Source organism: Podarcis vaucheri, assembly GCF_965113315.1.
Source record: "Podarcis vaucheri genome assembly, chromosome: 12".
NCBI lineage: Eukaryota > Metazoa > Chordata > Lepidosauria > Squamata > Lacertidae > Podarcis > Podarcis vaucheri.
Genome location: NC_138750.1, coordinates 45725145 through 45751521, shown reverse-complemented (window position 1 = coordinate 45751521; position 26377 = coordinate 45725145). Strand labels below are relative to the sequence as shown.

At 42.7% G+C, this 26377-nt stretch overlaps 1 protein-coding gene across 4 annotated transcripts in view; it reads right to left on the bottom strand.

Annotated features, from left to right (window-relative positions):
• The window catches only part of CCDC7 (coiled-coil domain containing 7), a 165565-nt gene that overhangs the window by 59388 nt on the left and 79800 nt on the right, over positions 1–26377 (bottom strand). For all 4 annotated transcript variants that reach the window (XM_082193696.1, XM_082193698.1, XM_082193699.1 and 1 more), the window contains exons 30-42: positions 26086–26211; positions 25432–25551; positions 24093–24212; positions 21512–21640; positions 20112–20237; positions 17938–18057; positions 14706–14825; positions 13653–13772; positions 11237–11365; positions 9891–10010; positions 9231–9356; positions 8546–8665; positions 177–290 (exon numbers count right to left, since the gene is read on the bottom strand). In XM_082193696.1, the coding sequence (XP_082049822.1) occupies positions 177–290; positions 8546–8665; positions 9231–9356; positions 9891–10010; positions 11237–11365; positions 13653–13772; positions 14706–14825; positions 17938–18057; positions 20112–20237; positions 21512–21640; positions 24093–24212; positions 25432–25551; positions 26086–26211 (1590 nt within the window). The remainder of the gene's footprint in view (positions 1–176; positions 291–8545; positions 8666–9230; positions 9357–9890; positions 10011–11236; positions 11366–13652; positions 13773–14705; positions 14826–17937; positions 18058–20111; positions 20238–21511; positions 21641–24092; positions 24213–25431; positions 25552–26085; positions 26212–26377) is intronic.

Genomic DNA, 26377 nt, shown 5'->3' with positions numbered 1-26377 from the left:
TCCTTCAGGTAATGATAAAGCGGGATATCAAATCCAAACTCTTCTTCTCTTGTATTCCTCACCCGAACTCTCCTTAAGCTTCAAACAGTGGAAAGATGCTAAATTTATGTCTCATTGTATCTCCACATTGATGACAGTGGCACAACTGTCTTGCAACAAAACAATTATTTGCCTACCAATAGGTGGTTCCTGCTGAGTCCTTTCTGCTGCTTTTTTAACATCATGCACAGTTTCCCTTAGATCTGCAATCAAGTGCTTTCTTTGCTCAGTGAGCAGCTGCAGTTTATGTTCTAAAAAATAATTACAGGCCAATTCATAATAAAGTAATAATATATGTTGAAAAAACTTCTCAAAATACAACGATGCAATTGATATGTTAACACTATCTGGAAATTTTAAAAATTAAAATTTGCATTTATAATGCTAGTTGTTCAAATTACTTTATATACATTATCTCACTAATCAAAGAATTGTAATTATCTAAAGCAATGGTTCCCAATTGGTGGTCCATGGATCCTAAACCACCCAGGGGGTCCACAGACCCTTAACATAACAAGAACTACCATAGGGACATCGCAATTTTCAAAAGTAGGGGGTCCATGGCTTGACTTTTGGGGGGAAAGGGGGAGTCCACAGTAGTTAGCTAACTGAGAACCATTTATATAAATGATATTTCTTCATTGCTAATGGACAATGGATCTTAGGCTGGGATCTTGCTTCTCCTTCTGGTCAAAGACAGGAAAGATGAACTTTGGGAAATAGGTTGGCTCTCAAATAATGCACTAGTTTGCATCCTCACCAAGCTCAAATAAGACCTACATTCACACATACATTCATAAGTCCATCACAGAATATAAAGAAAACAACAACATTCTACTTCTACACTAATGCAAACATGTAATATGAAGTAAATTGAAGTACTACATTCAGAGTCAGCAGGGCAGCAGTTGAAGAAGGAGCAAAAAGGGTTTTCTCTTGTGTGTTTGTGTTTCTTTGTGGCTGATTAGCTGTTCTCCCTGTGCAAAGGTCAGAGGGGGCAGGGTTTCTGTTGAGGAAGGTGATTAGCTGTGGGAGGAGCTTATCAGAGTCAGCAGGGCAGCAGTTGAAGAAGGAGCAAAAAGGGTTTTCTCTTGTGTGTTTGTGTTTCTTTGTGGCTGATTAGCTGTTCTCCCTGTGCAAAGGTCAGAGGGGGCAGGGTTTCTGTTGAGGAAGGTGATTAGCTGTGGGAGGAGCTTATCAGAGTCATCTTTTTTTTTTTTTTGATCCATCTTTTAGATTTTTTTTTTTTATCCATCTTTTAGATTTAGGGGAGCTAGTCTCTAACGTTTGTTGGGGGAGACCTAGGTTTTTTTGTGGGCTGAGTTATTTTACCTGTCTTCATGCTTTTTATGATGGAGGACGACTGTAGCCACCCCCAACGACACATTCTCAAGATGGAGGGGGAGGGAACAGCTGCTGTCGCCTGCGGTTCCTGCGCAATGTTTGCCATCTTGCCAAAGGTTGCAGGCAGCTTTACCTGCAGCAATTGCATGTTGATTGCCCTCTTAAAAGACAAAGTCCAGCAACTGGAGGAACGTGTAGCTACGCTCCAAAGAATTAGAGAGCTGGAGCTCTTCTTGGAAGCAACAGACCACACCGTCTCCATCAAGGAGGAGACAGGGGACTCCCCTGAGAAGGAGGCTAGTTCACCAACACAGGAGCCAGATATATGGAGAAACGTGACTCAAAGAAGTAGGAGGCCCAGGGTTCGTTCTGATTGTTTAGAAATACACAATCGCTTTGAGGTCCTCTCCCCTAGCATGGAAGACGAAGAGCAGACTCCATTTGAGGATCTCTCCCTCATTTCTGTCGATCAGGTAAATGAAGACGAGCAGCAAAGTCAGTCCTCAGGGAATGTGCAGGCGACCTTGGAACGGACAGCTCATGGAAGAACCCCGACCAAACCTAAGAGGAGGCGTGTAGTGGTGATAGGGGATTCCCTACTGAGGGGAACAGAAGCAGTGATTTGTGGGCCTGACAAGATGTCTCGGGAAGTGTGCTGTCTCCCTGGGGCTAAGATCCAAGATGTAACTGAACGACTGCAAGGAATCATAAAACCCAATGACAAATACCCCTTCCTCTTGGTTCATGTGGGAACCAATGACACTGCAAGCAATAGCCTCCAGAAGATCAAAAGAGACTACGAGGCTCTCGGCAGGAAATTGAAGCAACTAAATGCACAAATTGTCATCTCATCTGTCCTCCCAGTTGAACGGCGTGGCTCAGGGAGAGAGGAAAAAATAGTGGAAGTGAACAGCTGGCTTCGCAGATGGTGTAAACAGGAACGGTTTGGATTCTTAGATCACGGACTGCAGCTTCTTGAAGATGGACTTCTGGCAAGCGATGGGCTGCACCTCACAACGGTTGGGAGAAATGTTTTTGCCAAAAAATCTCAGAAACCTCATCAGGAGGGCTTTAAACTGACTAATGTGGGGGAGGGAGACAGTGCTCCTGAAGGTAGGAGCCTATCAATTGATGAAGATGATCATCCAAATGCCATAGACCAAATGGAGCAAACAGCACGCAGACCTAGTGGTGGGAGGAAAAAATCCTTAAATAAGAGACACGGGGGAATGATTAATGGACTTCAATGTCTGTACACTAATGCGCAAAGCATGGGAAATAAACAAGATGAGCTTGAGCTCTTGGTACAGCAAACTAAATATGACATAATAGGCATCACTGAAACCTGGTGGGATAAGTCCCACGATTGGAATGTAATAATGGGGGGATACAATCTATTTCAGAGAAACAGACCAGACAAGAAAGGAGGAGGAGTGGCGTTATATGTCAGGGATGTGTATACCTGTGAAGAGATCCAAGATTTAGAACCTCAAAGCCAAAGTGGGAGCATTTGGGTCAAAATTAAGGGAGAGAAGAATAACAGGGACCTCATTGTGGGAGTTTACTATAGATCCCCAAGCCAAACGGAGGACATAGATGATGCCTTCCTGGAACAGATGGCCAAGCATGCAAAAGGAAGGGAGATAGTAGTAATGGGGGACTTCAATTACCCGGATATTTGTTGGATGTCAAACTCAGCCAAGAGCATAAGGTCAAACAGATTCCTCACTGGCCTTGCAGACAACTTCATTGTCCAGAAAGTGGGAGAAGCAACAAGAGGAACAGCCATTTTAGATCTGGTCCTAACCAATGTTGATGATCTGGTTAGTGGGGTAGAAGTGGAAGGATCATTAGGCGCGAGTGATCATGCTCTTCTGAAGTTTACTATACAGCGGAAAGGAGCAGCCAAGCATACTAGGACTCAATTTCTTGACTTTAAGAAAGCCGACTTCATAAAACTTAGGGAGGTGCTGGGTGAGATCCCATGGACAGTAATACTAAAAGGAAAGGGAGTTCATGATGGCTGCGAGTTTGTTAAGAGGGAGATAGTAAAAGCACAACGTCAGGCAATACCAGTGAGACGGAAACATGGAAGGTGCCTAAAGAAGCCAGGGTGGCTATCTAAAGAACTTTTAACTGAGTTAAGATTAAAAAAGGATGTGTACAAAAAATGGAAAAGGGGGGAAACCACCAAAGAGGAATTCAAACAAATAGCCAGCACGTGTAGACACAAAGTCAGAAAAGCTAAAGCACAGAATGAACTCAGGCTTGCTAGAGAGGTTAAAAGCAACAAAAAAGGCTTCTATGGGTATGTTCGTAGCAAAAGGAAGAACAAAGAAACAGTGGGGTCACTCAGAGGAGAAGATGGTGAAATGCAAACAGGGGACACAGAAAGGGCTGAACTCCTCAATGCCTTCTTTGCCTCAGTCTTCTCCGATAAGGAAAACAATGCCCGACCTGAAGAATTTGGAGCAAATGATTCAGCAAAGGAAACACAGCCCAGAATAACTAAGGAGATAGTACAAGAATACTTGGCCAGTTTAGATGTATTCAAGTCTTCAGGGCCAGATGAACTGCATCCAAGAGTATTAAAAGAACTGGCAGGTGTGATCTCAGAACCACTGGCAGTCATCTTTGAGAATTCCTGGAGAACAGGCGAAGTCCCGGCAGACTGGAGGAGGGCAAATGTTGTCCCTATTTTCAAAAAGGGGAAAAGAGAGGACCCAAATAATTATCGCCCAGTCAGTCTGACATCAATAGCAGGGAAGATTCTGGAGCAGATCATTAAGCAAACAGTCTGTGAGCACCTAGAAAGGAATGCTGTGATCACCAATAGTCAGCATGGATTTCTGAAAAATAAGTCATGTCAGACTAACCTGATCTCGTTTTTTGACAGAATTACAAGCCTGGTAGATGAAGGGAACGCAGTGGATGTAGCCTACCTTGATTTCAGCAAGGCATTTGACAAGGTGCCCCATGATATTCTTGTAAAGAAGCTGGTAAAATGCGGTCTTGACTATGCTACCACTCAGTGGATTTGTAACTGGCTGGCTGACTGAACCCAAAGGGTGCTCATCAATGGTTCCTCTTCATCCTGGAGAAGAGTGACTAGTGGGGTGCCACAGGGTTCTGTCTTGGGCCCGGTCTTATTCAACATCTTTATCAACGACTTGGATGATGGACTCAAGGGCATCCTGATCAAATTTGCAGATGACACCAAACTGGGAGGGGTGGCTAACACCCCAGAGGACAGGATCACACTTCAAAACGACCTTGACAGATTAGAGAACTGGGCAAAAACAAACAAGATGAATTTTAACAGGGAGAAATGTAAAGTATTGCACTTGGGCAAAAAAAATGAGAGGCACAAATACAAGATGGGGGACACCTGGCTTGAGAGCAGTACATGTGAAAAGGATCTAGGAGTCTTGGTTGACCACAAACTTGACATGAGCCAACAGTGTGATGCGGCAGCTAAAAAAGCCAATGCAATTCTGGGCTGCATCAATAAGAGTATAGCATCTAGATCAAGGGAAGTAATAGTGCCACTGTATTCTGCTCTGGTCAGACCTCACCTGGAGTACTGTGTCCAGTTCTGGGCACCACAGTTCAAGAAGGACACTGACAAACTGGAACGTGTCCAGAGGAGGGCAACCAAAATGGTCAAAGGCCTGGAAATGATGCCTTATGAGGAACGGCTAAGGGAGCTGGGCATGTTTAGCCTGGAGAAGAGGAGGTTAAGGGGTGATATGATAGCCATGTTCAAATATATAAAAGGATGTCACATGGAGGAGGGAGAAAGGTTGTTTTCTGCTGCTCCAGAGAAGCGGACACGGAGCAATGGATCCAAACTACAAGAAAGAAGATTCCACCTAAACATTAGGAAGAACTTCCTGACAGTAAGAGCTGTTCGACAGTGGAATTTGCTGCCAAGGAGTGTGGTGGAGTCTCCTTCTTTGGAGGTCTTTAAACAGAGGCTTGACAACCATATGTCAGGAGTGCTCTGATGGTGTTTCCTGCTTGGCAGGGGGTTGGACTCGTTGGCCCTTGTGGTCTCTTCCAACTCTATGATTCTATGATTCTATGATTCTATGAACAAATGTAAATAAATGTAAACCCACAACAACTGAAATGAATGTAAAAATGATAGAAATATCCTTAAGCTAAGTATAATTCTTTCTCCCATTGGTAATGAAGGTCATTAGCCTGGGACGTACTACAACTATCAACAACCAGTGTGGGCCATCTAAATGGCTGCTTAAGATAGAAGAACTTGCCATAGTACTTTACTTCTAAATGCAGCTTCTGCAGAAGCATACTTATAATGATTTACAAATGTGCTGGGAGATGTCCAGGTTGCTGCCTACCATACCTCAACTAATGATGCACTCATTGCAAATATTGCATATGTAGCTGTTACCCTTGTGGAATGTACTGTCACTGGTGGAATGTACTTATAAACCTTAATAGTATGTGCTCTAATCCAACATGATAATCTTGTATTTATCATCTTCCTCCCTAAAGTTGTGAAAGGATACAAAAAGGCAATCTCCCTTAATTTATTTTGTTCTCTCTATATACCTTTACAGTGGGACACGGATGGTGCTGTGGTCTAAACCACAGAGCCTAGGGCTGGCTGATTGGAAGGTCGGTAGTTCGAATCCCCGTGATGGGGTGAGCTCCCATTGTTTGGTCCCTGCTCCTGCCCACTTAGCAGTTCAAAAGCACGTCAAGTGCAAGTAGATAAATAGGTACCGCTCCAGCGGGAAGGTCAACCAGGTTTCTGTGCCCTGCTCTGGTTCACCAGAAGTAGTTTAGTCATGTTGGCCACATGACCCGGGCGCTGTCTGCGGACAAACGCCAGCTTCCTCGGCCTATAGAGCGAGATGAGCGCGCAACCCCAGAGTCCTCCATGACTGGACCTAATGATCAGGGGTACCTTTACCTTTATATACCTTTACTGCCTGGCAGACAACTAAAGTGTGCCATGCTCTTTCTGACTGATTTGATGGCACAGGACAAAGGGTTAGCAAAATCAACTCCTCTTGTGTATGAAAGCATGGCATTACTTTTGGAATGAAAGATGTATCTGTCCTCAAACTATTCTCTGTATGAAATGCACAAAGAGGTTTAACCACAGAATGTGCATTCAATTCAGACACCCTGTGGGTAGATGTAAGTGCCACCCAAAACAACACTGAGAGATATCAGTCTGCTTTCCTCAGTTCATCTTTCCCACATTTGGCCACAGGGTGGAGCAAGATCCCAGTCTAATGATCTTCATTACCAATGGGGGTATTTATTTGTTATTTATTTTAAAATATTTACTAACTGTTTATTATTAAAAGTAATCATGAAGCAATGTGAACAGCATAAAAACATAAGCATAAAACATCCAATAGAATAGCAATATAAAAACCTAAACCATAAAAGCAGCATTAAAAAAGAAAGGTACAGTGTCTAGTGTTAACGATCCAGGAAAGTCCAAAAAAGAATGTTTTGAAGAATGCCTAGAACATGTAAGAGATGAAGCTGACCATACAGCAAAGAACAGGATGTTCCAAATAAAAGGCAGAATTGCAGAAAAGGCCTGTTTAGGGGTCATGGCCATAAAACAGTCTGCAGTCTGTATAAATATTTATTTCACTTGTCTAACAAGAGGACAGTCTGTACCATCAAAGTTAAAAACATCATCAAAATTTAACAAATCAATACATAAATGACTCAGGACTGCAGTATTCAACAACCTGTCCCCCCCACCCACCCGTGAACCGACCCAGACCCTGCAATAATCATCTGAGGCACTTCTTCATTGTCCTATTCCACTAGGCGTCTGAAGGGCAGCTACATGATAACAGGCCTTTTCTGTGGTGGCTCCCTGCTTGTGGAATGCTCTCCCCAGGGAGGTTTGCCTGGCACCTTAGTTAAATATATTTATGTGCCAGGCAAAAGCATTCCTCTTCTCCCAGGCCTTTGGCTAGATGGTTTATCTCTAGCCTTTTAAACTGTGGAGGGGGTTATTGTTTTTCTTTGCTATTATGTAATGTGGGGGTGTATGGAGTGTAAGAGAAGGGGTAGCACCTCTGGTGGTGGACACGTTGTTCTCCTTATGAGGTAGTTTGCCCGCCTTTGGTCCCCAACCCTGCATTCATTTCTCACTTGTGGCTTCTACAATCTGTCAACACGTAACAGCGGCCATACCCTGTGAATGGATTTGACTGGCTGGTTAAACCAGGTGAGGGTGGCCAATGGGTCTGAAGTGCTCAGTGTGTTAGAGACTTCCCCTGCATGCAAAGACAGGCTCCGACAGATTGAGCGGGCAAGAATAGTGGGTCCAACAGTTCAGAATGCATGTGCTGTAGAGGGAAGTGAGGAGTAGGTGGGGATTGTGAACCTGGGAAGGTACCCCATCTACAAGAAGGAAATCTTTGATCCTAAACCTCAGCTGCCTTGTGGGATATCTTCAGAAGAAGAAAAGGCTAAGGAATAAGCCCTACACAAATCCAGAGTGGAGTCCCTAAGATGGTTGGATGGCATCTTGTATGCTTCCTTCCAGAAACGCCTGCAGCCAAGTTGGTGCCAAACATATTGCTCTTCTTTCCACTGGACCACAATGAGGCCAAGAGGTGGATCTTGTCATCTTGGCAGCCCAGGATTTCCATACACACTGCTCAGGCTTGAGCACAGGAAAGGTCACTTTGGTGCTGCTAATGCAGCAGTTTGACTTCACCCCTGGAGGCACACTCCAATGTCTCCTGAGACAGACAGATGCCACCAATGTTAGGTATTTTTGTGTTTTTATATTGTAAACAACCCTGTGATCCTTGGATGAAGGATAGTATAGAAATGTAATAAATAAAACAAAACATAAAAACAGCACTAGCCTTGGTGGAAAACTGAGCTCTGGCATCACTATTCTAAGGACAGATATGTCTCAGAAGGTTTTTTCAGATGGTTCGAGTTCTTTTCAGCTGTAGTGCACTTACATAAAAATAAGCATTGGTCCTTTTTTCAAACCATGCAGCCTCTTAAACCTGTGCAGGTCTCAATGCAAAAATAATCTATAGCCATTCAACGGATGCTTAGTGTTGAACATAAGGTTTTCAGTTTAGCTTAATGTCAAAACTTTAGTTGGCAAAATGAAGAATCATAGCAAACCTACCACTGATACTGCCTGGTTCAGCAGCTGCAAGGGCTTGGGCTTCTTCCAACTCTTTCTGGTTCAATTCCAACTTTTCCTTTAACCCTTCCTTCTTCATCAATAGTTGTTGCAATTCCATATCTACAGAAAGAAATGGCTTGGAATCATCTCTTGAAAACAAATAATACCCTTAATCTCAGGGATGTGGGTTTGAGCCCCATGTTGGGCAAAAGATTTTTGCATTGCAGGGGGTTGGATTAGATAATACACATAGTTCCTTGCAACTTTACAATTCTATGAGTCTGTGATTCTTATCAGGTTTGATAAAACTCAAAGGGGTTGGATAAAATAGCACAAATGCCTTAACAAAAAATCAGTATAATTAACAGCAATCCTAGATGTTTGCTACATATGCAGTAAGATCAGAATGAATCCTCTCCAGCCCCACCCCAACACATGGCCAAAGCCTTAGGGAGAAAGTTTCCATAGATGCAAATGGGGGTTTCCCCCCTAAGACTTCTAGCTGCAAGGGATAGCGGGGTTATCCCAAACAAGCCAGAAAGGGAACATACATATCTTCCCTCCTCACATACTGTACTGCATGTCCAATACAAACTGCTGTCTCCCCGACTGTAAGAAAATAACTAGTTGCATGCTACATTTCTAGCAAGTCAAGTTTCTGCTTTGGCCCTCCATTTCCACTCACCAGGAGGTTTTCCAGCTAGAGCTCTTTCTGAAACACGATCCTTTGCTTCTTCTATATCACGTACTGTTTCCTCTAGTTCTTTAGACAAGAGTTCTTTTTGCTCAGCTAGCTCCTGTAGTTTAGTCTCTGCAAAATAATTTCACACCAGGAGATAACAAAATATAGGCTGAAATAACTTGCTACACGCATTAGTGCAAATTCCTTTATTACCTGGAAACTTTAAATGTGTACTGTATATGCATTTATATTACTAGTTGCACTTTACTTCCTACAAACCCTGACTTTCAGGCTGAGTAAATTTTCTTTTAACTATAATGTTTTTGTTTTTTAAAAGGCCCTTACTAACACAACATAATATATTATACCATTCAAGAAACAATCCTCTGCAGTGGGAAGTTGGAGGGGGGGTGTGTGGAATTTTTTTCAGACTGAGAGCTGCATTCCTTTCTGGTCAACCTTCCAGAGACCACAGGTCATTGGTGGATGGGCCCAGTGGCAAAAGTGGGCAGAACAACAAATAAGAATACAGTAGGCCAGACTAGTTTCTACACACACAAACAAACTCCTCCAACTAGGCAAGCAAGAAGCATTATCAGAGAGCTCAAGGACAAATTCAAGTCATGCTATAGATAACAGCATGAGAAATCACATCATACATACCACTGATACTGCCTGGCTCAGCAATTGCAAGAGCCTGAGCTTCTAGTAGCTCCTTCTCGTTGGATTCCAACTTTTGCTGTAACTCTTGCTTCTTTGCAGACAGCTCATATAATTCCCTTTCTGCAGAAATATTGCAAAATTTAGAATAATTTCTAAACTCATAATTGCTCACGTAAAATAAAAGGACTTCAAAATGGAATTATTTCACAGAAATAACAAACTCTTTATCTGTCATTGCAGATCTTATAAAAAGGCAAAGGAGCATAATGAAACCCTTGTGGGAATGTGGCAAAGTAACCTCAATATGGCATAAGTCCCTGACAGTATCACACAGATCAAGTATGATTTAGGTTAGCCTTGCCAAAAATGGTACCTTCCAGTTGTTTGGAGCCACAATTCTCATTAACCCCAAGCCAGCATTACATATGGCCAGGATGATGGAAATTGTAGTCAAACATATCAAGGGCTACAAGTTCCCCATCAGTGCTCTAAATTACAACAGTAAAAAATGTGCCAATTCCCTGTCCTCCCAGTTGTTGAAAACAAGAGGCTATGTATAAATTCTCTTGTACATCAGTACAAGAGTTCAAGCCAAAAGAAGAGATGGCACAGCTAGGCAGTGGTTATCAGTGGACAGGATGGGACTATGCTGCTTTTACCTGGCTCCCCAATGCCCAAATGGCTGCCGATTATGGAGAGGCATGGGGGAGTGGAGAGGTCAGCGTGGCTGCACCAGCAGAAGCAGCAGATTGATCCTGCTGCTGCACTTGGACCACACCAACCTTCTCACCAGCACTGGCATTAGGAAGCCTGGTAAGTAGAGCACTTTTGCACTGCTGACTGCTACTGTTTCTAGGTGAACCCTCTCATTATGATTAAGTTTAGAAAGTACTGATCCACCATGCTAAAACTTTTCTGCACACTCTTTTTCTTTCATATTTATTAGTTCTATTTTTATATATACTGTCAAAAGAGCTCATGAGAGCTTGCCAGAACCATCTGCTGAAGCTGAAGATCCTCACTTCTCTGGTAGCACTAACAGCAGCAGCAGCAGCAGCAGCAGCAGCAGCAGAGGAACACCTACTCAGGCACTCTATCAGTGGGGTTCTACCACCTACCCAAGGCAGTTGTTTAGTCTGTCTCATGGGTGGGTTGACTCTGGAAAAAGGGGTTGTCCCAAGCAAGCAGGAGAGGGAAGAGACATTTCTTCTCTCCTCATATACCTGAGGAGGCCTTCCCAATAAGAACCGCTGTCATTTCCACCCCCGATTGCAAGTAAGGGAGGAAAACCTAGTTGAATGCCACTTTTCTTGGAAGCATCTGCTTTGGCCCCCATCCCTACTCACCAGGAGATTTTCCAGCTAGAGTTGCTCTTTCTGAAACATGATGCTTTACTTTTGCCATATCATTTACTGTTTCCTCTAGTTCTTTAGTAAAGAGTTCATTTTGCTTAGCTAGCTCCTGTAGTTTAGTCTCTGCAAAACAATTTTACACCAGTAAATAAAAAATGAATGTATGCTGAAATAATTGTGCTACATACAATAATGCAATTTCCATTATTACCTAGAAACTTTAAATGTGTACTGTGTGTGCACAGATAATAGTAGCTACCTGTACTTCCTACACACCCTGACTTTCAGGCTGATTAATGATAGAGTATCTTTATTTTTTGTTTTGTTTTTAAGACCCTTATTAACATGACAACATATTATACGACTGAAGGAACAATCCTCTACAGTAGGAAGGGGAGCAAAGCTTTTCCAGACAGAGAACTGGATTCCTTTCTGGTCAACCTTCCAGAAGCCACAGGCTATTGGTGGACAGGCCCAGTGGCAAAAGTGGATGGAACAACAAATATTAACACAGAAGGCTAATTTCTACTAACACACATTGACCCTATCCTCCAACTAGACAAGCAGGAAGCATTACCAGAGAGTTCAAGGACAAATTCCAATCAGGCAAAACCCTCAAGGAAGCCGCAAAGAACTGATAATAGCTGTTGCCCAGGGAGATTCCCAAGAGCCAGTGAGGCCTGGAGGAGCACAACTGACCCCCAGGCCAGAGTTTTCCCACTCCTGTTCTATGCAAAGGCTCCTGGCAAGGACTATCAACTTTATTCAGACAGAAGGTCTTTCATGCCAAGTATATATGCATGCTTAAATGCTTTGGTTTTATATTCAATGGTGTCCACCATTTGTGCAAGGACTTGGACTTCCCCCAGACAATCACCTTAAATCTGTACTGGGGTCTGCCCCAACCTTCCAAGGCAGCTTTTGTGGTGGTGCATGCCATAAACAGTATTTTTACCTTGAGTTACAAATGTGTTACTTCCTCAGGAAATTTATTGAGGGGATTTTGATTCCAGACAATGATACTGGACAGCATTTTAAATGATGTTTCCGCCATTTAGAACCTATTTCTCCCTACCCTGATACTTTTTCATGTTTCCATTGTACACTAGCTTCAGAATATAAACTCTACAGGGGGAGAAATTGACCAAAAACAGTAAGTAACTTTCCGCATGAAGTCCATTTTCCTAATTATCCATTGGATGAATTATATTCTACTAAGAGAGACCAAATTGCAAACATGCGCTGGATTATGAAGAAAGCTAGAGAAATCCAGAAAAACATCTACTTCTGCTTCACTGACTATGCAAAAGCATTTGACTGTGTCGACCACAGCAAACTATGGTAAGTTCTTAAAGAAATGGGAGTGCCTGATCACCTCATCTGTCTCTTGAGAAATCTCTATGTGGGACAAGAAGCTACAGTTAGAATTGGATATGGAATAACTGATTGGTTCAAAATTGGGGAAAGAGTATGACAAAGCTGTATATTGTCTCCCTGATTATTTAACTTATATGCAGAATTCATCATGTGAAAGGCTGGACTAGATGAATCCCAAACTGGAATTAAGATTGCCAGAAGAAATATCAACTACCTCAAGTATGCAGATGACACAACCTTAATGGCAGAAAGTCAGGAGGAATTAAAGAACCTTTTAATAAGGGTGAAAGAGGAGAGTGCAAAATATGGTCTGAAGCACAACATCAAAAAACCTAAGATCATGGCCACTGGTCCCATCACTTCCTGGCAAATAGAAGGGGAAGAAATGGAGGCAGTGAGAGATTTTATTTCTTGGGTTCCATGATCACTGCAGATGGCGACAGCAGTCACGGAATTAAAAGACACCTGCTTCTTGGGAGAAAAGCAATTACAAACCTAGAAAGCATCTTAAAAAACAGAGACATCACCTTGCCGACAAAGGTCCGTATAGTTAAAGCTTTGGTTTTCGCAGTACTGGTGTATGAAAGTGAGAGCTGGACCATAAAGAAGGCTGATCACTGAATAATTGATGCTTTTGAATTGTGGTGCTGGAGTCCCATGGACTGCAAGAAGATCAAACCTATCCATTCTTAAGGAAATCAGCCCTGAGTGCTCACTGGAAGGACAGATCATGAAGCTGAGGCTCCAATACTTTGGCCACCTCATGAGAAGAGAAGACTCCCTGGAAAAGACCCTGATGTTGGGAAAGATGGAGGGCACAAGGAGAAGGAGACGACATAGGACGAGATGGTTGGACAGTGCTCTCAAAGTTATCAACATGAGTTTGACCAAACTGTGGGGGGCAGTGGAAGACAGGAGTGCCTGGCGTGCTCTGGTCCATGGGGTCACGAAGAGTCAGACATGACTAAACGACTAAACAACAAGAAACAGTTAAGGCTATACATAACAGCATGAGAAATCACATCATACATACCACTGATACTGCCTGGCTCGGCAGCTGCAAGAGCCTGAGCTTCTAGTAGCTCCTTCTGATTGGATTCCAACTTTTGCTGTAACTCTTGCTTCTTTGCAGACAGCTCATATAATTCCCTTTCTGTAAATGAATGAATGAATGAATGTTTTCAAAACAAATTCTAATCTCAGAATTGCTCACATAAAATAAGGTTATTTTTAAAATGGAATTATTTTACAGAAATTGCAAACTCTTTATCTGTCATTGCAGATCTTATAAAAGGGCAAAAGAGCCATATGAAACCCTTTGGGAATGTGGCAAAGTAACATCAATGTGGCATTACTTATGGCCAGGATGATGCAAATCGTAGTCACACAACATTTGCAGGGCCTCATGTTCCCTGTCACTGCTCTAAATTACCACAGGAAAAAATGTGCTAATTCCCTGTCCTCCCAGTTGTTGGATACTATAAATCACCTTGCACTGATCATCAGGGCTGGAGGGTCAGTCTAATTATCATTTTTCTTCCTTTTCAGCCCCAAAGAAGAGTTGGTACTGCTAGGTAGTAGCAGTCAGTGTGGCAGAGTGGGGCTGTGCTGTTTGCCTGGCTTCCCTATGCCAGGACTGCAAGTAGAAGCAGCAAATTGCCTCTGATACTGCACTTGCACTGCATCAACCTTCCCACCATCTCTCTCTCACCAGCACTGGTATTCAGATGAAGTTCGCAAAGTATTGACCCACCGTGCTAAGACACCTCTGCCACACATTTTGTTCTCTCACATTTATTTGTTGAGTTTTGTCCAGCAACAATACCTCTCAAGCCAGCTAACAACATTTAAAATCCACTATTGTTGCACATTAAATTATAGTATAAACTGATGGATTAAGCTTGGATTTCTTAGCATTCCTGATCCCCTCCTATGACCTCCATAGTTCTCAACTGGAACTACATCTAAGAATGATAAAACACATCATCTCTTTTTGATGGTCTCAGTAATGAAAGTGATAATAAGGTTTGTAATATGCACATTATGTGTTTTTGTACAACTTAAGGTAATTTCATTTTAAACTCACCAGCAGTAAATAAAAATCCTTCTGAGACACTATCCTGTGCTTTTTGCATCTCATGCACAGTTGAATCTAGTTCTGCAGCTAAGCATCTTCTTTGTTCAATTAGCTCTTGCAGCTTATGATCTACAAAGATATGTTACATCAGTTTGTAACAAAGTATTAATACACTGTTAAATAACTGTATTATTTAAAATAACATCAAGCTTTTAAAAATAATTCCTGTTATGTGCTCAAAGCATCAGTTGAGGGAGTACTACACATATTACTGTATTTTTCGCCCTATAGGACGCACTTTTCCCCCTCCAAAAATGAAGGGGAAATATGTGTGCGTCCTATGGGGCGAATGCAAGCTTTCGCTGAAGCCTGGAGAGCGAGAGGCTTCAGGAAGCTATACGCAAGCCTTGCGAGCCTGGCGGGAGTTCCCGCGGGCTTGCAAGGCTTGCGGGCAGCAGCCCGAAGCACGCGGCGCCCTCCGGAGGACGCCCCGTGCTTCGGGCAAGGTGTCCGCAAGCCTCGAGCGCCCGCCGGGAGGTCCCGCCGGGCGCGCAAGGCTTGGGGAGGCAGCGTGCAGGAGGGCTCTGCGGGGCAGGGAGGGGAGAGGCTGAGATGGGACTCTGGCCGGCCCCGCACACCGCTGAGCGCCCGCGCCATGGCTCGCAACTTCGAGCTCCTCTTTGACTCCCTGGGACACTTCGGCAGGTAACAGGCTGGAGCGCCGAGAGGGAGGCAGCAGCGGCAGAGGAGGAGTGGGGTTGGAGAGTTGGAGGCGCTGTGGGTCTCCAGGCTGGCCCTCTGCTCCCTGGGCAGGGGCGAGGGTGGGGGTGGCGAGGCACGGGAGAAGCGGAGAGCTCTCCTGACTCGGGCGCCCGCCAGGGGTAGGGGAGGGAGACACGTGTCCACCGCAGGGGAGCGAAGGTTGGCCACTTCCAGTGAAGGCTTGTTGCTAGTTTTGACTCTCGCCCTCCCTCCAAAAAGCAGGAAGCAGAGAGCGTGCTCGCGGCTTATCCTTGCACTACAACCTCATGAAGTGGGCTAGGCTGAGAGATGGTGTCTGTCCCCAAGGTCACCCAGTGAGCTTCAGGGATGAATGGGGATTTGAACCCCGGTGTCTTCCCAGCTCGATTCACTACAGCATGTTAATGCAGCATTTGAGGGCTTAGAGGCTAATAAAAGCCCCTGTTTTAAAATACCGGTGAAGAAACCCTTAAGGGAGTATATGTACTATATATGAGGTGGGAGATCTTTTGGCCAAACGACTAAAAAGAGGAAGTTCCCTAAATTTTCCTCTTTAACCCAGAGGTCTGGTAGTGGTTATTTTGCACATGTTCCAAAAAAACTCTTCCTGTCATTTATGTGGCATGAGATCTGTGGGTAGGGTCCAAGTGAGTCTTGGCTCCCATTCCCACATGGGGATGGAATATGCTGTTTGAAGGGGGTTGTGGAGGTTTTCCTCTTGCCCTGTGTCTGCAAAACACATGGGGAGCTGCTTATAGCAGGGGTGTGTGTAAGGAGGGGCTTGGCAAACCTGTGTCTTGGGGTTCTTTGAGTATGCTCTTACCTCTAGGAACTTATCTCTATGCTTAGGCAGGAAGAACCAGCTGCACAAATATAAGATGGGGGGCACCTGGCTTACCAGCTATTAGCATCTGTCTGTCTCAAGAGACAATGGAGTGCACCTCTGGGGGTGAAGTCAAACCACTGGAGAATCACAGGGCCCACAGTGACTGCCCAGACTGGTAACTGCTACCTCCCACATTGTTTTGGCTGTTTTAGCAGCACCAAAGTAAACTCACTGGGGCGCAAGCCTGGGCAGTGTTTATGGAGGTCCTGGGCTGCCCAGATGACAAGTCCTCACCCTGTCTCGCTGATGTGGTCCAAAGCAAAGCAGAGCAAAACATTTGGCACCAGCTTGGCTGCAGGAGGAGTACAAGGCACAATCCAATCATCTTAGGGACACCACGGAGCACGCCCCGTGCTTCGGGCAGGTATCCGCAAGCCTCGCACGCCTGGTGGGAGGTCCTGCCAGGCTCGCAAGGCTTGCAGGCAGCAGCCTGTTCTGGGGGCTGGGGTCAGGGGAAGCTCGGGCTTCCCCCGCGCCAGCCCCGCGCCTGGGGGGAAATTTTTTTTTCTTTATTCCCCCCCCAAAAAAAAACCTAGGTGCGTCCTATGGGGCGGTGCGTCCTATGGGGCGAAAAATACGGTATATGTGGTCTTTTTATGTGTGCTTAAATTAGTCACTTATTTTAAAGAAACCATGTGCTCCCATCACTCATCAGCTGATGGGCAGTGGGATGGGGTGGGGTGGGGAAACCATTTCTATTGAAATTGCTGTTAAAATGGAGGAAAACAGCACAAGCAACGCTGACAGTAAACCCTACATATATTAAGTAAAATAGAAACATCGTCACCCGACCCCCCCATCTTTCCCCCCCACCTCTTTCCCCCCTTTCTTCCTAATGTCTCAACAAATGAAACTGATTTGTAAAAATGTTACATGGGGGGAAAGTACGAGAAAGACATTGCACATACTTTTGTAAATCAAGAAAATCTTTAATAAAAATACTTTTTTTAAAAAAATGGAGGAAAACATCTCCCACACAAGTCAATTAGTTTGTACTTATGAAAATACAAAAACAATACTCTATAGCTAGTGGTTTTATTCAAGAAAATAGGTCGCGCCTCAACTGCCCACCCACCCGCTTGTTCGCTCCTTCCTTTACTGCTTCTAATGTCACTTCCTGCAGCTAAAGGCACAGCTTCCCAGAGGCAATTTGCCACAACCTTTACAATTGGCAAAGCGCCTTCTAGGAAGGTGCCTGACGATTGCAAAAGGGTGGCATGACCTTTCTACAATCATCAGGCACCTTCCTGGAAGGCAATCGTAAGGGTCGCGCCCAAGCGCCTCTGGGAGGCTGCGCCTGCAGTTACAGGAAGTGGTGGTGGCAGTGGAGGAAGTAGTAATGGCAGTGGAGGAAGTGGCAAAGGTGGGGGGAGGGGAGGAAATGAGCAGGTGAGCAAGCAGGCAGGCAAGCAGTAGCGGCAAGATGGTGGCTGGGGAAAAAGCTGTGGTGGTACAGCATACCGGCAGGTACCACCTCAAAAAAAGCACTGTCTATAGCTATGCAAAGGTCATTGGGCAGTGCCCAAAAGTTAAACTGAAACAGAAGGATCCTAATTCCAAGTAGAGGTGTTTCAGACTGTAAGCTGATAACATGGGAAGCCAGATCATACATACCACTGATACTGCCAGGTTGAGCAATGGCAAGAGCCTGAGCTGCTTCTAGCTGCTTCCGATTAGATTCCAACTTTTCCAATAACTCTTGTTTCTTCTCTGATAGTTCATATACTTTTCTTTCTGGGGGGAAAATGTGCTTCAATCAATTCTTGAAAAATAGTGTCAAAAGTCATCCTTGTTCTCAACATCATGTAGAATGTTTTTTTTTTTAATTGACTCATTAATATATCTTCTTTTGCTAAAGCAAAGCTTTAAAAGATGTCAAATGGGTGCTTTAGGGAATGTAGCAATGTAACTTAAAGAGGGAAATTCCCTGACAATCCAAGAGATCCGTTGTGATAATGTACACTGAAGTGTGAAAATTTGGGGCCCCTCAAGCTATTTGGAGACAGGAGAAGCTGAGGCTGAGAGGAGATATGATAGCCATCTTCAAATATCCAAAGGGCTGTCACATGGACGATGGAGCAAGAATGTTTTAATCTGCTCCAGGGGGCCCCAAAAAATGGCTTCAAGTTACATGAAAGGAGATTCCAACTAAACATCAGGAAGAACTTTCTGATGGTAAGAACTATTTGACAGTAAAACAGACTTCCTTGAAGGGTGATGGACTCTCATTCATTGGAGATTTTTAAGAATAGGTTGGATGACCATCTGCATTGCAGGGGGTTGGACTAGATTACCCTTGGGGTCCCTACTATATGATTCTATGAAGGTCCTCTCTAAATAAATGTTTTGATTAAGACAGAAAAAATGTCTTAAAATAAGTTTTTAATACAGTGGTTCCTTGGGTTAAGAACTTAATTTGTTCCAGAGGTCTGTTCTTAACCTGAAACTGTTCTTAACCTGAAGCACCACTTTAGCTAATGGGGCCTCCTGCTGCCACTGCGCCGCCACTGCACAATTTCTGTTCTCATCCTGAAGCAGTTCTTAATATTTCTGGGTTAGTGGAGTCCGTAACCTGAAGCGTATGTAACCTGAAGCATATGTAACCCGAGGTACCACTGTATATAAAATGAAAATGCTATGCATAAATAATCTCACATTGATTGTCAGTTATTGGGGGCAATAAATATAGTGACCCTCCTTTTTGCAATGTATCTGTTGATGGAAGCCGCAGAAAGTGTGTCCAAGTAAATGATTTTTCAGGTGAACTATCTCAGGGTAAAATTTGAGTAGCAGTGCCCTAGAAGCATAGCACAGGGCATACTGCTGCCACGAGCTTCACTTACCTCAAGCTACCCGTACTAAAAATCCAACAAAGATACCTACTAAAATTAATAAGTGCCTCAAGTTTCTCAATAGACTGGCCCTCCATGTTGCTGTCATCAGAGAGACTTGCATTCTTTGCAGCGCCTTTGTGAGATGCAAAGAAGATATCTCAACTGGCCATAGTTTCTCAGAACTTTCCCTTCCTCAGTTAACCCTATGAAGCCTATTTACAGTGAGGGGGAAAGGAGGCACAGCTTCAAACTGTCTTTTAAAATTTCAAACTTTGTCTTATGCTACGTCAGCGGGCCCTATAAGAGAACCAAAAGCAGTAACAAGATGAAACAAAGGAGATGCAGCTTCAGATCAACCTTCATAGTGATATCCTGGTGTGGTAATTTCAGTTTCAATCATTTTTCCAGTCTTAAATTCAGTTCTGCGCCATGGGTATAGCCACAATTTGGAGGGGGCAGGTCTTTTGTTGGGGGGAGGCAGAACCTCAATTCACTATGTATTTTTATATTTTTATTGATTTAGAGGGGCTGTTTCCCTCCCTGCCCCCCTTGGCTACACCCATGTTCCACACATTACTACATCTGTATGTGTATTTTATTTTAAGACTTCATGAAAATTCTTCAGCACTTTAGTGCTAACTTCTAATACAAACATTTTGGTATGAATTTCCCCTAACATGCACATTTCTGCAAGCATTTTTCTTAATATTGCATTTTTAATGTCATCTTCTCTAATATATGAATTTTGTTCACACTCTCCTTATTATACACATTTTTGTGAACATTATTTGACTGGAGAACTGCATAGGAAAAATCAAAACAGGACATATTTTGAAGGATAGCCACATTTCACCTATTGTTTGAGGAAGTGCAAATTAGGTAGGTTTGCATTAAAATGTGAAGCAAACTGAATGTCTCCCCACCCCTTTTTAAGAGTACTTATTCTCTACTTACCAGTAGGTCGTACAAACACAGTTCTTTCTGAAGCACGACGATATACATTTTGTATACCATCCAAAGTTGCCTCAAGATCTACAGTCAGATGTCTTTTTTGCTCAGCTAACTCCTGCAGCTTATGCTCTACAAAAAAATTTCAGGTTAATTCATAACAAAAATATTAATATATGGAAAGAATATATTTAATATGAATACTTAGCATTTATCAGGTGTTTCTTGTGCCACTTCACTGAGCTGAATGAAATGCCCCCTCCTCCCATCAGTTACCACATTCATACATGGTCACGTTAGGAGGAATATTTAATCAATGAGGGCATTTTTTGGCATGGGCGGGTGCATGCTCTGCACCTGAATACTTTGGAGCCAACCAAAGACTCAGCCAGATTTGGACTTTGTGTACTAAGGATGTTGTTGAGAATGCTCACATGAATTCTACTAAGCTCCCATACTTTTCCAACTCAGAGTTTTAATTTGTGGCAGTCTTGTGGGCTCCAAACTGAGATATAAAAAACTCAAGTTTGGCCCCTGTGCGTGTGCATTGCCTCAGGATTAACTGAGTTAATCCCTATCAGTCAGAAATAATGAGAGTTTAAAACCTCCCATGATCCTTTCTGGGAAAGTGCTGTGGCTGTCTTTGTAGCTCAGAATTGAATTTTGCTGACATATCTATCAGAAATTGCAATACAATTGCAGTACAAATGACAAATATTGCTAGAGACTAATGGCTGTCTTTGCAACTGAGAATTGGGTAAGCAAATAGCTCCTTGGGAATATTGTGCACAGCTTCCTAGGCTTAAATGTGTGATTCCTTCCCCAAACCCCTCTTATGAGCTTGGTCCACCCAAAGTCCCCTTGTAAAATGTGCCAAATTTGAGTATGATGATGCAAAGACTGGCAACACCAACCTCCTCAGTCTGAGAAGCAGTTGTACTTGTGGTTTCACCTGCTAAAAATGCACACTGCATCATTCTAGTGCCACCACTAGGACTAGTAGGCTAGGGCTGCTGGTGCTCAATGCCCTTTCCTCAGCTTTCTGGAACTATGTGAATCAGTAGCAGCCAGCAAGGCAGGATTGGATTGGAATGGTGATGCTGACTGGGTATAGTGGCAGTGTCAATGTAATTATTTATTCATTCATTTTATTGTATTTATATTACATGAATATACCCCCTTTAGCAAAAAAGACTATTTGGTACTCAACTGTAATGAGTACCAGCACCCCCTGGTCTTACTGGCTGCCTACAGACTGTTGTAGAGTAATTCTGTTACTAGAGAGCCCTCAATGCCCATTCTGGAGGCATATCTTCTGGCCTTTGTGAAACTGCTTGGCAGGTAAGTACCTTAATTCAGTGAACATATATTTGTAGTTGAAGCAAGAGAAATCACAGTATACATACCACTAACACTCCCTGGTTGAGTAGCTGCAAGTTCCTGAGCTTCTTGTAGTTCTTTCTTAGTAGATCCCAACTTCTCAAGTAACAGTTGCTTCTTTTCAGTTAGCTCATACAATTCATTTAATCCCTTTTCTGCAAGCAAAAATATTTTGAATCACATTTTGGGGAAATGTTTTATATTGCACAAAAACTCAGTTTTCAGTCACCCACAAACTTACTGATGCCATTTAAAATATATAATGTTATCTGTCAATGCAGATCTTAAGACATGGCAAACAGTTCGTTTGCTGTGTAAAATCCCATTTTTTCTGATTTTCAACTCTTATTTCCTCCTTTGAGCTCTAAGTGTTCCTAACATGAAGCCAGAAAGAGATCACCCTGTGCACTGTACTCTGTCATCTGTGGTCTCCCTGTGTGGAGTTTATCTTTTGCTGCTAAGCTGAGATTAGATGCTCAGACATATTTTTTCTTGGGAGGTAAAGAACACTGGTCCTTACCTGAAGAACATTTATCCAGGATGACAGGCCATCTCATTGTTCCATGCACTCCAAGGTTGAAGGAAGTAGACATGGCTTAGTGCTCCTCAGCCTCAATTCATTTCATGATGAGACCACGGATTGATTCAAGAAAAGGTCAAGCAACATAAAGAGGAGTAGGAGACAAAGCATTGTGCCCAAGTGCTGCAAGCCCTGAGAAGCTACAAGCTGGGTTTTTTCTTTGTTGACTATGAGCATGTGGTCTTTCAGAGCATTGATGCTCCTCTTTATGTTGTTGGTGTTGGTGGCGTGCTGCCTGAACTAAAGAGGAAGAGGCAGCTGACTTAGCCTCTGAAAGAATGATTGGGTAAAGGAGTGCTGGAAAATGTTGAAGTTGTGGTCCTTCCTGAAGGGCTGGCCTACTCAAAAGGGTTGGAAAGGCTGAGAAGGGGAATATGGGTGATCTGTCCTGCTATTTCATGGTGGCTAGACTGGTTTACAGAATCTCCTTCAATGCCTTCTTGACGAAAGGCATTGTACCCACATGTGCAGCAATGACCAAACAGACCCTGTCAGTGCCCCAGTGTCAGAGCCACAGATGTCTATGTGCTTACCACCCACCACAGCCATTGAAAGAGTGGCAAACTGGGTAACACTGAAGGTGACATCAGACACAAAAGCAACTGCTCTATGCAATTTCAACAGGGTTTTCCTAAGCCTCTCTGGATCTTGGTGAGGGTTATCTAAAAGTTTAACCAGCCAGAGCACAGGTACTCAGGAAAGAACTAAGGCATCACAGAAGGCCATGGATGGAAGTAGGAAGTAGTGCTGTCAGTCTTGAGCAGGGTAAAGTCAAGTCTGTGCTCAGAAAGGTCTTTGAATTGGACATCCCCTTCTTTAGGAAGGAGAGACCAATGAACACATATATAGTAGCATCCACACCTGGGACCTTTAGCATGTTCATGAAGTAAGGCTCTGGTGAGTAGCATTTGTTAGCCTGAGAGGCTTGACAGTATTTTTGAAGGGAATGGGTGCTGGAATGGAACTGATGGAATATTTTCTCCTTTAGCAATGCTATACCCTTGGAAGGAGCAAGAGCTACATCTGTTGAAGACTAAGAAAATCCTGACATCTAGGGTCTTATGAAGCCTCAGAGGCAAGAAGTTGACAGGCTCAAAGAGATGGTGCAATGAGCTCTGTATCTGAATCACCACTCCCCCTCCCATCTAAGAATTTAGGGTTCAATAAAGGATCACAGGGATCCAGATCATCTGACAGGTTTGAAGGCAGTAGAAGACAAGGGCAGGTGGTTGTGAGGGAAGAACTCATATACCTAAGAGAGGAAATCCTAAGGATGAACAAGGGGAGGAGCAACAGGTGGCAACAGGCCTGGGGTGGTAGGAGGAGAATTGGAGGAATAAAAGGACCTTTCTTTTTTCTTTCATTTTTACACAGAGGAATAAGGCAACACAGAGATGAAAGGACCTTAGCAGAGAAGGGGAGAAGAAAGAAAGTGCAAAAAAACTTATGAAGGGGGTCAAGCAAGAGCTAGGACAAAGAAATGAAATAGAATAGGGTTGAGGAGCACCAAGGCATGCCTACTTCTTCAACTCTGTGGTGCAGTGTTTGGGTGCACAAGTGCCGGGATGCCTTCTTTAAGCCAATAGGCCCCACAGATGTATCAATCCTAGATTCAATACATGTAGTAGATGGTGGCACAGCAGAGATAGGGAGCGAAGACACCCTGGTCCACATTTCTGGGCTATGACTAGACTATAGAAGATCTCTGTCATTGCATTTGTAACACTGACAAATATAGTGGTACCTCGGGTTAAGTACTTAATTCGTTCCGGAGGTCCGTTCTTAACCTGAAACTGTTCTTAACCTGAAGCACCACTTTAGCTAATGGGCCCTCCTGCTGCCGTCATGCCACCGGAGCACGATTTCTGTTCTCATCCTGAAGCAAAGTTCTTAACCTGAGGTACTATTTCTGGGTTAGCGGAGTCTGTAACCTGAAGCATATGTAACCCGAGGTACCACTGTATGCATATTATGTGTTATTAAACATAAAAATTAAAACACCTCAAGGTTATTTATTCATTACTCACCACTGGGTATTAGAAATAAAGCTCTTTGTAAAGCTTGCATATCTTGCATACTTTCCTCTAGATCCTTTAGCTCTTCAGTCAAATGTTGTCTTAGCTCAGAAAGTTCCTGAAGTCTTTGCTCTACAAAATTATTTCAGGCCAATATATTTGAAATAACTACATTCAGTACAAATTTGCAATGGATACACAATATCCATAGGAAATGGTTACCGGTACAGTAATAGTAAAAGCACTTGTTGAAAGCTAAAATAACTATATATATGACCTCAACTACCCTATAGGGTTTATCACTGTATGGTCATTCCCATTTTTCTGATGGCAGGGGGAGATTCTACTAAAGGGGAGATTCTCATAAAGCAAATAACATTCCACTTCTCTAATTTTGAGTGAAAAGTAGGAAAAGCTACAACAGGAAAGAGCAAGTGACTTAGGACTAGTTTTACTAATAACTAATAAGATGATGATGATGATTAAAATGGTTACAAGGAGCACATTTCAAAATGGTTCCTTAAATGAACTACTAGCTGTGCAGTATAACCAGAGGAAAATACACACTAGAAAAGCTGCCATTGCTGTTCTGTGGGTATGGCCCTAAAAACCGAAGACTCACGGGCAAGGACATGAGTTAAAAGGAAACATTTTTAAAAGTACATTACAGGAAAACCAATTTAAGTTGTTGGTAAAATATACATTTTGACCAGCAGAATCTGCAGTGCTTAGCAGTTTCCCCACTTCCTAAAGTATAAGACCCTAGCTTAAAAGACCCACAGAAAGAGGAACAAGCGCAGATCTACACTCATGGTTTTTAACATTAAGGAAGGATTAAGGAATGGTTTCAATAACATATATGGACACATGACATCCTACTTTTAAGATTCATAATGCGTTATTAAAATGTGACACCAGAGGACGCAGCAGAGCAACCAGCAGCAGTTTTGATGAAAAAAACCCAAGGTAAAAAACACTTTAATTAATAAGTATGCCTTGCGACGTTTTAAAATGACACATCTAACATCATTCTAACAATGTTCAGTGTAGATCTAGCCCAAGTCTCCACTCCCTCAGATAATAGGTGCAGATTGGCTGCTGTGAAAAAGATGAGACACACTAGGGTATAAGCTTGTAAAGTATAAGCCTAAAAGTGTAATCATGACTCTGTTCAAATTCAAAATTCAAAAATATTTCTGATTAGCAAGCTACCACTAATAATATAAATAAATAAAATCACTATCCCTCCTTCCTCAATGAACATATTTGTTTATGAAATCTTAATTAGGCATAAATCTGTCATTTATTATTTCTAGGTAAAAAAACATTTGAAATTTTGTGCCTTTTTTACCATTCGCACTGTCTGACTGGAGAGATGCAAGCGTTTCTGCTTCTTGTAGATCTTTTAGATTTGAATCTAGTTTTTCTTGCAAAAGTTTTTTCTTCTCAGATAATGCAGAATGTTTCATTTCTACAAGAAAATGCCTCAGAATTATTATAAATGACTATTCCAAAGTTGTATTTAAAATTTGAAACAGTTTTGATTACTTTTCAAAGTAAGTTCTGTTGAAATCAGTTCTCTCTATTTCTGTGTAACATGGAAAGAGTTGTGCAATGGATTTGATGGAGTCCTGGGCCAAATCAGGCCTATTCAGAGGGATGATGCCACCTATTCATGGATTCAGGAAAAGTCCTCTCAAGGATTTTGCTTCCTCTCCAGAGAATTGCAGCTCGTTGACTTTCAAACACACAGAAATATGACAACCCAGACTCTTAATTCCAGCCAGCAAAAATACAACCTTAATTATCACTCAATAATACATCACTCACTTTTTCCTACTTGTTGAATATATTATCCATTGCTTATGTGTAGTTATTTAACTGGATGGATTTGCTTACTATGCATTTTGAAAGTTAGGTTCGTGTGAGTGCTTAATAATGAAGAACATTAATTTTCCTTAGTTACCAATCTAATGACAAAAGAGTATACAGTGGATGCAATTACCCTGAAGTTGACTTTTTCCAACAATGCTTGAAGCAGAAGGTTGCGCCATTTGCAGATCCTGCAGGTTTGCTTCTAGATGAGCAGCCAGCACCTTTCTTTGTTCTTTAAGCTCTTTTATCTTTTTATCTGTGGAAACACAAACACTTTGTACATTTATTGTACATTTATTGGACTATATATATTTGAAACTAAATAGTACTTTCTGCTTTTAGATAATAATCTGCTTTTAGCAAATGTACCAATGAACAGCTATGCAATATCAATCATTCATATGTATATCCCACTTGATTAT